This window comes from Trichechus manatus, unplaced genomic scaffold (genome assembly GCF_000243295.1).
Source record: "Trichechus manatus latirostris isolate Lorelei unplaced genomic scaffold, TriManLat1.0 scaffold00073, whole genome shotgun sequence".
Lineage (NCBI taxonomy): Eukaryota > Metazoa > Chordata > Mammalia > Sirenia > Trichechidae > Trichechus > Trichechus manatus.
This window is the reverse complement of record NW_004444009.1, coordinates 2,242,766-2,257,052: the sequence shown is the minus strand read 5'-3', so window position 1 is coordinate 2,257,052 and position 14,287 is coordinate 2,242,766. Positions and strand designations below refer to the sequence as shown.

The following is a 14,287-nucleotide window of genomic DNA, read 5'->3' as shown; positions in this document are numbered from 1 at the left end:
GGTAATGGTCATGCCTTCTTCCTAGGGTTGTTGGAGGCATTAACTGAAATAACATACTTAGAATAGTACCTGACACATAGAAAATGATCAATAAATGCCAAATCAGTTGCCAAGTCAATTCTGACTTATGGTAACCCTTCAGGGGCTGATTATCCAATAGGCAGGGTAAGCATGACCAGATCACATGAGTTTCACCACCACATCTTTGTAAAATTGTTCCCTACAGATTAGTAAGTAAGCACAAGTAAGCTCAGCTTACCTTGCTTACTCTGTCATCCGCCCCTGTCAGGGATTGTAAATGTTTTTGTTTCTTTCTTTCTTTTTTTTTATTGTGCTTTAGATGAAGGTTTACAGAGCAAATTAGTTTCTCATTAAACTATTAATACACACGTTGTTTTGTGACATTGGTTGCCACCACGACACGTCAACACTCTCCTCTTCTCGACCTTGAGTTCCCAGTTACCAGCTTTCCTGTCCCCTCCTGCCTTCTAGTCCTTGCCGCTGAGTTGGTGTGCCTATTTATTTGGTCTCATTTTGTTTTATGGGGCTGTCTAATCTTTGGTTGAAGGGTGAACCTCGGGAGTGACTTCATTACTGAGCCATACTCAGGGTTTCTCCAGTCTCTGTCAGACCAGTAAGTTTGGTCTTTTGTGTGTGTGTGTGTGTGTGTGTGAGAGAGAGAGAGAGTTAGAATTTGTTCTACATTTTTCTCCAGTTCTGTTCAGGACCCTCTATGTTAATCCCTGTCAGAGCAGTCTGTGGTGATAGCCAGGCACCATCTAGTTGTGCTGGACTCAGTCTCGTGGAGGCTGTGGTAGTTGTGGTCTAGTAGTCCTTTGGACTAATCTTTCCCTTGTGTCTTTGGTTTTCTTCATTTTCCCAGAGATTGTAAATTTGAAAAGAGGCTTTGATTCTGTAGGAAGGTGCTGTGGGATTTGGAAGAGAAACAGATGCCAGCATATCTAGAAGCAGAATCTGACAAGGTGAAATATTACCTTGCCTATTGGATAATCCACCCCGGTGACCTCATGTATGTCAGAGTAGAACTGTGCTCCATAGGGTTTTCAGTGGCTGATTTTGGGGAAGTAGATCGCCAGGCCTTTCTTCTAAGGCACTCTGGGTGGACACAAACCTCCAACTTTTTTGTCAGCAGCCAAGAGCATTTGCATTACCCAGGGACTCTTCAATAAATGCTAAAACCCATTGCCATTGAGTCCATTCTGACTCACGGTAACTCCAAGCTAGTATTCCGCCCTAATCTCACTCAATTCAGAAACACTGGGAGGTGGGGCAGGTCCTGTGATCAATGAGAAAGCATATAGGAAGGAATTTTTCTCAACACATGACTATGGCCATTTGTAAACATTTCTGTAAAAATTATTTCTGACCCACCTTCAAGGGGACAGCATTTTGAGTAGTTTGTGCAGTTGTGGCAATAGATCTATCCAATTCACTTATATTTGTCAACCATGATCTGAATATGTGAGACCAAAGACAACCGATTAAAATTTCCAATCAGGGTACTCTATGACTCTGGAAAAGTCACAACTTCTATGAGCTCTGGTTTCCTCATTTGAAGAACAGGGACAATAATGCTTTATGGAAGTTTGTAAAGACAAAATAAGGTAATTTATGAAATGCAATTTATGAGACCACTGCTCAAATTTATAGATGTGGAAAGAGTCTATAGATCCATCAGTGAATACTCTGGGGGAAAAGCCCCTTCATCACAAAGCTGATAAGGTTTAAACATTAATGAATTAAATCACTCACTCACTCAAAATATATGTATGAAGCACATATGCTAAGCAAAACTTTCCACACATCATGGGAAACTACCTATTGGCCTCAACCTAACGAACATACCTTGGAATAACAATTTAATTTGCACTTAGCAAGGTGAAGTTGAACAGGGTTGTCTTAGTCATCTAGTGCTGCCATAACAGAAATACCACAAGTGGATGGTTTTAACGAAGAGAAGTTTATTTCCTTACAGTAAAGTAGGCTAATAGCCCAAATTCAATGTGTCAGCTCCAGGGGAAGGTTTTCTCTCTCTCGGCCTTCTCATCAGTGTTCCCCCAGACTAGGAGCTTCTCAGCGCAGGGACCCCTCTTCAAAGGACGCACTCTGCTCCCGGCACTGATTTCTTGATGGTATGAGGTCCCCCTGTCTCACGGCTCACTTCTGTCTTTTATATCTCAAGAGATTGCCTCAGGACACAATCCAGTCTTGTAGATCAGGTCCTACCTTACTAACACAACGCCACCCATCCTCCCTCATTAACATCATAGAGGCAGGATTTACAACATATAGGAAAATCACACAGTACCAGGAATCATGGCCCAGCCAAACTGATATACACATTTTTGGGGGGACATAATTCAAACCATGACAAGGGTCATCTGTGTGGCTGCCACCTGACATTCCTCCCTCCTCACGTTCCATCACGCCCAACCCCACCCATGCTAAGAAAATCTTGTGTCTTCAAAGTTTTGCCATCTTTGTCCCTTCTTCCTGCATCAACATAGTGAAGAAAGATGCTGTCGTTCTCATTTGTTAATTGATCAATTATGCTTTGGTTTCATGTGTTGTATTTGCATTTTCAGTCCGGTATCTCTTACTCTGGAATGAAAAGCTTTCTTCCCTAGAATATCCTACATCCGCAAACATTTTAGAAACAATCACATTACTGATCAATTATTTTTACTGATTAAATACCTTTAATATTACTTCTTTGCTTGTTCTCACTGCTCTCCCTTACCTTCCTCGAGTACAGTCTCTCAGACTCAGTCCATAAACATGCCTCTCTTGCGTTCCCTAAAAGTTCCCCTCTGTCTGGTAAAATCTAACTCAGCTTTGGAGACTGTTATGGATTGAGTTGTTTCTCCCAAGAAGATATGTTGATGTCCTAACCCCTGCACTGATGTTTATGACCTTGTTTGGGGAACTACGGTTTATCTTTGCAGATATTATCAGTATGAATGTCTGTACTTCCCAATAGACTATAGCTATCTCAGGTCAGGTACAGTAATTTATTTAATTTTATTTAAGTGATCAATAAACGTTTGCTGCATGAATGGATGGATGAAATAAAGATGTATACCTGGCCATGCAGCTCAGGACTGTATCTCTTTGATACTTTCTTGAAGCCCTGGAGGATCCTACCCTTCTCTGGCATGAAACCTTTCCCTTCCTCCCCTCTCTGCGAGTACAACTCCCATTCCTTTATCTGAAGGCCATCAAATGCATGTTATAAACATCACAGAAGACATGATGTGATTTTATTTAGTATGTTACCATTTTTTAGGATGGGGCATTGGAATGTGTCTCTATCCTTCATGTTTTTTCTAACCAATGTTCCCTCTAATTTTCAAGATCTCCCATGGAGGCTCTTCATATACTAGAAGCTGTCATTCAAGTCTACAGAATGGATGAATAGACACAAGAATGAACAGACCTGTGAGCACAAAGGCATAGCCCAGTTTACTGGTAATGACTTTTCTGACAAAGAAGTGTGTCATATCTCACACCTATGTTCATGGCAGCATTGTTCACAATAGCAAAAAGTTGGAAACAACCTAGATGCCCATCAACAGATGAATGGATAAACAAACTATGGTACATACACACAATGGAGTACTACGCAACGATAAAGAACAATGATGAATCTGTGAAGCATCTCATAACATGGATGAAACTGGAGGACATTATGCTGAGTGAAATAAGTCAATCAAAAAAGGACAAATATTGTATGAGACCTCTATTGTAACAACCCATGAAAAAGTTTACACACAAAATGTAACAATCTTTGTTGGTTACCAGGGATGGGAGGGGTGGGGGGGAAATACCAAATAGGCAATAGATAAGTGGTACCTTGGGTGAAGGGTGAGACAGTACACAATACTGGTGAAACCAGTACAACTTGTACAAGGAAAGGTCATGGAAGCTCCACAGACACATCCAAACTCCCTGAGGGACTGAATTGCTGGGCTGAGGGCTGTGGGGACCATGGTCTCAGGGAACACCTAGCTCAATTGGCATAACACAGTTTATAAAGACAATGTTCTACATTCTACCTCGGTGAGTAGCGTCTGGAGTCTTAAAAGACAGTGAGCAGCCATCTAAGATACTCCACTGGTCTCATCCCTTCGGGAGCAAGGGAGAATGAAAAGAACAGGATACAAGGAAAAGATTAGTCCAAAGGACTAATGGACCACAGCTACCAAGGCCTCCACCAGACTGAGTCTAGCACAGCTAGATGGTGCCCGGCTACCACCACTGACTCCTCTGACCGGGATCACAACAGAGGGTTCTGGAGAGAGCTGGAGTAGGATGTAGAACAAAATTCTAACACACACAAAAAAGACCAGATTTACTGGCCTAAAGGAGACTGGAGAAACCCCGAGAGTATGGCCCCTGGACACCCTTTTAGCTCAGTGATGAAGTCACTTCCGACGTTCACCGTTCAGCCGGGGATTGGACAGCCCCATAAAACAAAATGGGACTAATGAGGCACAGTAGTCCAGGGACAAGGGCTAGAAGGCAGAAGAGGACAGGAAAGCTGGTGACAGGGAACCCAAGGTTGAGTAAGGACAGTGTTGATGTGTTGTGAGGTTGTTAACCATTGTCATAGGGCAACAAGTGTACTAACTGTTTAATGAGAAACTATTTTGTTCTGTAAACCTTCATCTAAAGTGAGAATAGCAGCACAATTGGAAGAGCGTAGTCGATGTCACTGAACTGTGCATGTAGAAATTTTTGAAATGGTGTATCTTTGGCTATGTATATTTTCACCAAAAAAAAAAAAAGGTCAAGAAGGGAGAAGGTTGACATGTCGTGGGGTTGTTAACCAATGTCATAAAACAATATGTGTACTACTGTTTCATGAGATACTATTTGTTCTGTAAACCTTCACCTGAAGTACAATAAAAAGAAAAAAAAAAGAAGTGTGACATATCTTCATTGTTATCCATTTAGTACTTCATGCTTGGGAGAAATTTAAAATATCTGTTATTGGCCTTTTCTCCACTTCCTAGTTTGATTTCTGTCAGTGGTTCCCAGAATTGAGAGGTAAGACCTAATGAGTGATATCAGACGTGAGTTTTAAGAGAAAAGCACCTAGGACTCCACATCTGAAACTCAGCTGGCCCCTGCTCACTTCCCACCCCAACCCATTCTTTTCCCTTTCCCTGCAGCATCTGGCCATTCATCCCACCAGTGGAGGTGACATCCGTCACGCCTGTGTTCCAGACCATCTTTCAACCAAGAGGAAAATGGGGTGGGCAGATTATCTTTCAGAGAATACTTCACACAAGCTCTGCAGCTCTGCTCACCATTTCTATGTTGTAGCAGATCCAAAAGGTGAAAAAAGAGAAAGGGGTTGGTAGTGTTACCACCCCCACTCCAACCACCAGCACCACACAGCTGTTCAGAGGGTTAGTCTTCCAAAGCCACTTAATATTTCTACAAACTTGGTGTCTTTTTTTTTTTTTTTAACAGTATCCATGACAACTCTGAACAAAAAAGAAGAAGAGTAGGCTTTTAATTCTCAGGCACATGTTACATGGAACATATTCTTTACCCACAGGAATATCTGGTAAGATGTACATTAAGTCCTAGCAGAACATTTCTATTTAGAAATTAAGAAAAGATGGCTTAATGGGTCTGGGTAAATCCATGTCAACACTGATTTATTAATCTTTTTTTAAATGGAATTTTATTATCTGTCAAAAGCTATCAGTTCAAGTAAGAAAGAAGTCCAATTATCTCAGGACCTATTTTCACATTACTCGTATGTGACCTGATCCTTGGGCATCCCCCAGGGGTCACCAAAGAGCTGTTTCTCTTTTTAGAACATAGTGGTGTAAGAAATCCAAGGTCCATCTTTCAGGGCCATTTAAATGTCACTGAACAGGTTCTATTGAACAGAGTTCCTGGAGCCATCCAGAGCACAGGAGCTGGGGACCTGTATTACAGTATCAGTAATTGCTTTTGACCAAATCCAATGACAAACACATCAAGAGGCAGAATACTTCAAGAGTTTATTCAGGAGTTCCAAGCATAGCGGGGCCAAGATGGTGGAGTAGTCAGACACTTCCGGTGGACCCTCTTACAACAAAGACCCAAAAAAACAAGTGAATTGATTATATATGACAATCTAGGAGCCCTGAACATCAAAGATAAAGTTGAGGAACCAGACTGAGTGGTAGCTGGAGGGAGAGATGGTTCGGAAGCAGTGAGGAGTTGCCAGACCTGACCTGGCGAGAACCTGAGCCCTTCAGGCCTGATCAGCTCATGGGTGAGCAGTGAGGCAAGCAAGCAGCAGTGCTCGGGAGGCGCGCTTTCCACACCTGGAGAGACCCAGTGGCAGAGAGTCTACTTGGCCACCCAGAAGCAGTAAGAAGCAGCCCTCCATTGGTGAAAGATAAGTACTTGCGTACTGCCTACCACACGGGTCAAAAACACCCCCCTTAGGGAAAAACCTCTCTCCCATTTACCTCCCTGCTCTCTGCTCTGCACTGGGTCCCAGAATGGCTTCAGTAATTGCCGAGTCCCCTGGGTTGGGAGTAGGATATGTCACAAACCCTGAGTCATTCTTCCAGCCTTGGAGAATGAACAAATTAACAAACAAGGGAAAAAATAAACTGGCGGCTCCCCTAAGCCAGGAACCCAGGGTAGGCACAGCTCCTTTGCCTAGGCACAGGCATAGCTGATCCATGGACTTTGAGTGCCTTTCCCCCTGCAAAAACTTGTGTGGGCCCATTTCAACACTGTAGGCCCACATTACTGCAGTACAACAGGGTATACACCTGCAGTCTAACTTCAACTGTTTCAGCTGTGAAGTGGCAGGTTTGTGACATTTGACACTGCTCTGCCCATTAAGCAGGGTCTTCACCTACCCACTTCAGGGGCCTGAGGACTGGTGGCTCCACCCACACCACGTAGCCACCTGTGATAGGGGCCCAAGAATAAGGGGTGCCCCCCAGTCCTTACAGTCAACAGCATTGGGTGCTGATAGCCCAGTTGCAAAACTCACTCACCTATGCGCTCTAGGGAATAGGAACACGCCTTCCTCCTGGACACTCAGGGGCAGCTGTCAGCCACCTGCCATGCTCAGAGTGTGTCCCCCTGCTGCAGCCAGACGCCTGTGCCTACACCAATCACCCATGCCTGTCTAGGACTGTAGGTGAGAGCCTACACCCCACACTTGGTGGCTATCTACCTGGACACCTAAGCTAAATCCATACAAGAGAACTGAGTGGACTCCTGAGCTCATATACCGAGTAACCTGGTGACAGGACATTAGAGCTTCAATGTTGCCAATAATCAAACTAGCTTATATAAGCAGCCTATTTGGGCATATCAAAACAAAACAAGAAGCTAGGACGCAGTAAGCAAACATAAAATAAATAAATATAATAAGTTATTGATGGCTCAGAGACAACAGTCAATATCAAATCACATAAAGAGGCAAACCATGATGGCTTCAGCAAGTTCCCAAAATAAAGAATCTAGAAATTTTCCAAAGGTGGAAAATGTGTTGGAATTACCAGAGGCAGAATACAAAAGATTAATATACAGAACTCTTCAAGAAATTAGGAAGGAAATTAAGCAAAATGCAGGACACGCAATAGAAGAAATTAAAAAAGATTAGAGAAGAGCATAATGACAAATTTAACAGGCTGCAAGAATCCATACAGAGACAACAATCAGAAATCCAGAAGATTAACAATAAAATTTCAGAATTAGATAACTCAATAGAAAGTCATAGGAGCAGAATTGAGGCAATGGAAGTCTGACTTAGTGAGATTGAAGATAAAGCACTTGACACCAACTTATGTGAGGAAAAATCAGATAAAAGGACTTTAAAAAATGAAGAAACCCTAAGAATTATGTGGGACTGTATCAAGAGTAATAACCTATGAGTGATTGGAGTGGCAGAACGGGGGGGATAACAGAAAATACAGAGATAATTGTTGAAGATTTGTTGGCAGAACACTACCCTGATATTGTGAAAGATGAGAAGATATCTATCCAAGATGCTCATCCGACCCCACATAAGGTAGATCCCAAAAGAAAGTCACTGAGACATATTATAATCAAACTTGCCAAAACCAGAGATAAAGAGAGAATTTTAAGAGAGGCTAGGGATAAACGAAAAGTCATCTACAAAGGAGAGTCAATAAGAATAAGCTTGGACTACTCAGCAGAAACCATGCAGGCAAGAAGACAATGGGATGACATATATAAAGTCTTGAACGAAAAAAACTGCCAGCCAAGAATCATATATCCAGCAAAACTGTCTCTCAAATATGATGGTGAAATTAGGGCATTTCCAGATAAACAAATTTTAGGGAATTTGTAAAAACCAAACGAAAATTACAAGAAATACTAAAGGGAGTCCTCTGGTTAGAAAATCAGTTAACATCAGATAACAACCCAAGACTAGAACACAGGACAGAGCAACCAGATATCAACCCAGATAGGGAAGTCACAAAAATAAACCAAAGCTAAAACACTGAAAATAGGGAAAGAGATGTCAGTATGTAAAAGATGACAACATTAAAACAAAAAAGAGGGACTTAAAAAATGTAGACATAGATTTTTCATATGGAGAGGAAGTCAAGGCGATATAAAGAAATAAAAGACTGGTATAAACTTAGAAAAATTGGGGTAAATATTGCGGTAACCACAAAGGAAACTAACAATCCTACACCTCAAAATAAAAATACAGAAAAATATAAAGACTCGGCAAACACAAAATCAACAACAATTAAAAAGATGAAAAGACATAAAGAAAAAAGATTTAGCACAGAAAATTAACTGGAACAAAGAAACTGTGAACAACACACAAAAAAAGACATCAAAATGACAGGAGTTCCAAGCAACATTGTCTGATTCTTGTTGAGAAGAAAACTGTTGGGGCTGAGTTACCTCATACTGCAGACAGTACAGAAAATGTAATGGTAGCAGACTGGACTGGGTCTCCTTGGCTTACTATCATCCAGCTACAGATTCACATGGTGCCATTGAAACTTACTGAGTTTATATGAGAAGTAAACTAGCGGTATAAATGGTAACACAGAATTCATTGGTACAGGCAATAGTCCATGAATCACAGCCCCCAACATGAAGCTAACAGAGCATACAGAGACACCATTATGACAACACTGCCCATAATCAGTCTAATCTACAGGCTATATTTATATAAGAACATTACTGTTCCATGGTACTGCTTCCAGTTAGGGTCACAATTATCCACCCATGTGACTTACCTTCTCAAAGTCTCTAAGGGCCTGGGTTTGCACCTGAGGGAGTTTTTCAAATGCTCTCAAGGAATGTGTCTGTCCAAAGGAGAATTTTTCACCATCTCTCCAGGTATGTGACTGTGGTGGAGGGTCTTGATCTTTAGTGTCCCTAAGAAAAGCTGTCGGTGAAAGAGAATAACAAAAAACTTTTATATAATAATGGCACTATGATCATTCTAACCTGCACATTCCACACAATTTGGTTTCTGCAAAATATAAATCAATTGTAGGCCTCATAGAAACAGTTCACGTAATGTAGACTGTGGTAGATCTTATTATAATAATGGTCCTAGTGAGTCACTCTGGTTTGTATCCATGTTCCTTTGCAGTGTGATGCTCCTGCTCCTCCCATTAAGAAGTAGAGCCTATTTCTCCATCCCTTGAATCTGGGTTGGCCTTGTGACTTGTTTTGAACAACAGACTATGACGGAAACACCCTTGTATAAATTCCAGAGACTAGGCCTTGAGAGACCTTACATTCCCAGTCATCTCTTCTGGAACCCTAAGACTAGCAGGCTGTGAAGAAGCCCAGCAAGGAAGAGGAGGAGAGGCCAAGTAGAGGGGAATAAAGATGCCCGTCACCAACTGCTAGACATGTGAATAAGACCATCAAGGACCTCAGCTCCAGTCAAGCCATCAGATGACGGTAGCCACCTGAGTGATCCTAGGTGAGACCAGCAGAAGAAAGAAAGAAAACATATGATGATATTTTGTCTCTTGGTTTCTTCGGATGGACTCTGCCCATGTTTAGTTCATTTTCCCTCAGTGAGGCACAGAGTCCACAGAGTCACCCAGTGTCTGTCTTGCTGTCATTTGCCCTGGTTAGCAACCTATAGAATTTTGAGAAATAATAAATCATTGCAGTTTTAAGCCAGCAGTGGGCAAACTTCTTAAAGGACCAGATAGTAAATATTTTGGGCTTGTGGGCCATACAGTCTCTGTAACAACTACTCAATTCTGCCATTGTTGCTCAGTGCAGATGTAGACAATAGTAAACGAATGGCTGTGTTGCCATAAAACTTTATTTACAAAAATTGGCCATAGGCACACGGGTCATAGTTCGCTGATCCCTATTTTAAGCCACTAACTTCTGAAGAGGTTTGTTGCATGACAAAAGATAATCAAAATACGCCTTTAAAAAATGCTAAACTACTAGCTAAAATTTATTTTTCAAATCAATCTACAGAGAATCTTTTAGGTTACTATTTAAGAATAATAACAATTGTAACAACCAACATCTTTAAAGGGCATTACAAATTACAAAATGTTTTCACATAGATTATTTTATTTATAAAGTCACTGCAACCAGTGAAATAGATGTGGTTGTTATATTCCTTTTACTGATGATTAAATAAAGGTTCAGAAAGTTTGCTTGCCCAAGATCACATTGCTAAGAAGTAGCAGAACCAGGATTCAAAGCCAGGCTCTCTGTTTCAAAATCCCATGTTTTCTCTACTGGTCCTTCTTAGCAGTATGATATTTTAGCAGCTAAAGGATTGTAACAGGTCTAGTCGGGAGAATGGAGGCAAAGAAGCAGAGACACAATATATTCCATTAACCAACAGAACTATTGCCCTGGGAGAACCTAGTGAAGGATAATCTGCTACTAACTAACCTCATGCCTGTCTCTGAGAAGCAACATTTTGAAAGAATGAAAAATCAAGGCTTCAGTCAAGCACGGCACAAAGAGCACCTCAGATTTAAGTGGGGGCTATAGACTCAGATGGAAGAAATAAAAACATACATCTTCTTTTGGTTGACAGAAAGAAGCAGTGAGCCTATTACTAAACCATATTTTTTTAATCACAAAGAATGATAGCCATCACAAAACATCGGGCTCCATAGACAGCGTGCGGGCGAGTAAGAGGAAGACGAGCACTGGGTGGAAAATGAACCGAACATGGGCAGAGGAGATCCTAAGGAGCCAAGAGGCAAAATGCCACCTTATGGTTTTTTCCTTTCCTTTCTTTCTTTTTTTCCCCAAGTTGCCGGAAGGAGCACAAGAAAAAATACCCAGATGCTTCAATGAACTTTTCAGAATTTTCTAAAAAGTGCTCAGAAATTTGGAAACACATGCCTTCAAAAAGAAAGGAAAATTTGAAGACATGTTGAAGGTGAACAAGGCCCATTATGAAAGAGAAACAAAAACCTATATTCCCCCTGTGAGGTGGAAAAAAAAAAGAGAGAGAGAGAAAGTGAAACAGAGATTGATCGATTGATTCAAGGGTCCCAATGTACCCAAAAGATCTCCTTCAGCCTTTTTCTTGTTTTGTTCCAAGTATTACCCAAAAATTACAGGAGAATATCCTCAACAATATCTTTGACAGCACCTAACAACAACAATAACATCCTGGTCTTTCCGTTGTGATGTAGTAAGGAAATGAGAGAAATGAAGAATAACTGCTGCAGATAATAAACAGCCTTAAAAAGGGGTGGCGGGGTAGGAAAGGCTGTTAAGATAAAGAAAAATATATAAAGGCTATAGCTATATTCTGGTCTAAAGGAAAGTCTGATGCAGGGGAAAAGAGAGGGGCGGTTGTCAAGGTTGGGGAAAAGAGGAAAAGAAGAAATAGGAAGGAGACCAAAAAGGATCAGGAAGATAAGAGCAAAAACAAGAGGATAAAGATGAAGAGCAAAATGATGATGATAAATAAGGTGGTTCCAGTGCTCAAGAGCTATGGCTGCTAACCAAAAGTTCAGCAGTTCGAATTCACCAGCGGCTCCTTGGAAACCCTATGGGGCAGTTCTACGGGGTCACTATGAGTCAGAATAGACTCAACAGCAACGGGTTTAGAAAGCATTTTACTTCTCCATTACACTATTGTTTTTAAAGAAAAAAGATGAGATATAAGACTGCATGATTTGTTTTTAAACTGTACACTGTATACCTTCTTTTTTTAAAAAAAAATGAAATTAACATACTATCAAATGTGTCTTTAGATAGCCCTGTCCTTAATGGTATTTTCAATAGCCACTAACTTTGCCTGGTATGTCATGGAGGTTGTAAACTGGTAGAGAAATTTAAAGCAGGTTTTATCAGTGCACTGCATGAATTTATTATATATGGAGATGGTACATTTTCCATCTTCAGTTGTCTTTGATGCAGCTTGTACAAAATAATTGTTCTCTTCTGCTTTCTACTCTGAGACTGTAATAATAATGATAATAAGTTGCACCCATTTTGTTGATACTCCTAAGCAAATACAAATTATTTTATTAAAAGAAATTAGAAAGAATGATTCCCTCCATATTTAGGTGAAACTAAATAGGCTGTTAAATGGAAGAGAATTTGATGAAACAGAACAGTAAGACATTACAGTGAGATTCCTGAGATTTAATGGAGAGAGCAGCACCTTTGAAGCGTGGATTTGAATCCTGACTCTACCACTTGCTAATTGTGAGAATTCAGGCATATCTCTTAATATTGCAGAGCTTCATTGCCTTTGTAAAAATAAGGATAATAAACCTATCTCAAAGAGCTTTTATATGGATCAAATGAAATAGTGAATGAAAGTACCCGACCTGGTATCTTGCCTCTAGTAGGCATTTTCTCCATTTCTCTTCCATTTCAGCCCTAGTCCTTCAGTCTTTACCTCAAAATGGAGGATCTTGATGCTCAAAATATTGACTATGGTCTCTTTCTGTTGCCTTCAAGTCAATTCCAACTCATGGCAACTCCATGTGTTTCAGAGTAGAATTGTGCTCCATAGGGTTCTCAACGGCTGATTTTTCGGAAGTAGATCATCAGGGCTTTCTTCCAAGGTGGCTCTGAACCTTTCAGAGAGCAGCCAAGCATCTTAACCATTTGTACCACCTAGGGACTCCTTTTGACTATGGTAGACCCATAAAATTTGTGGATTTAACATACACAGTTTCAAATGCTAATTTTAAGTGGCTCTGAAGTCCTTAACACCTTCAAGTTAAAAAATTTCCACAAAGGAAACTCACTTAGCAAGGAGGAAAATCTCACGGGATGAAAAATTTCTGTCAATGAATTTTACTTGTAGAAATTGTTGAGATGGTGTATGTTTTTACGTATATTTTCACCACAATAAAATTAAAAAAAGTTTTTGTGAAAAATGAGCCCCAAAAGAGAACTATCGTCACTTTGGTTTTGTAATCAGTAAGTTTCTGGCTAAGATTAGTGCAGTAATGATTATTATATTATTATGAATATATTAATAATAATAACTAAGATTTACTTAGTGCTTATTACTTGATTGGGTTTGCACTAAGCATTTTTCTCACTTAACTTTACCTATGAGGTTGACACTATGATTATACCCATTTTAGTGGTATATTCACAAAAATCAAAAAACTCATTGCCATTGAGTCAATTCTGACTCATAGCAACACTATAGGACAGAGTAGAACGACCCCATAGCGCTTCCAAGGAGAAGCTGGTGGATTCAAACTGCCAACCTTTTGGTTAGCAGCCGAGCTCTATCGGTATATTAGGGTATAGATACAGAGTGAAACCTGTGAGAGCCGGAACTCGACAGGACTGCCTTGTTTTTCCAGGTCTTGAAGTTTTCTGCCTTTGACAGGGTGCAAACTTAGCACTTTTCTATCACTCAGTTTAGTGGAAAATATTTGAGTTTTCCTTCTCCGACAGGTTTCCTTCTTACACAGGTTATGACTTTCAGAAGTTTTACCGTAATATACTGAGATTTAATTTCAGTGGCAGAATTTGTTTTTGAAGTGACTTTTATCGTGCAATTACAGAATTATTAAAGGTGTAAAAAGTTTACTGAAGTGTTTCAGCTATGATTTACTGCACTGTGTTGGGGAAGTGGGGAATTATATGCTACAGAAGTATATGCAATTAGTCAAGAAGAAGAACAAAGTGGGAGGACTCACACTACCTGATTTTAGAACTTATTACACCACCACAGTAGTCAAAACAGCCTGGTACTAGTACAAAAACACATACATAGACCAATGGAACAGAAATGAGAATCCAGACATAAATTCATCCA

At 40.4% G+C, this 14,287-nt stretch overlaps 1 protein-coding gene and 1 pseudogene across 1 annotated transcript in view; one reads left to right on the top strand and one right to left on the bottom strand.

Annotated features, from left to right (window-relative positions):
* LOC111818970 (myomegalin-like) overlaps positions 1–14,287 on the bottom strand; it is a 157,579-nt gene that overhangs the window by 78,928 nt on the left and 64,364 nt on the right. Inside the window, exon 3 of the mRNA XM_012556661.2 lies at positions 9,276–9,427. Within this exon, the coding sequence (XP_012412115.1) occupies positions 9,276–9,427 (152 nt within the window). The remainder of the gene's footprint in view (positions 1–9,275; positions 9,428–14,287) is intronic.
* Positions 11,209–11,962, top strand: LOC111821249 (high mobility group protein B1 pseudogene; annotated as a pseudogene).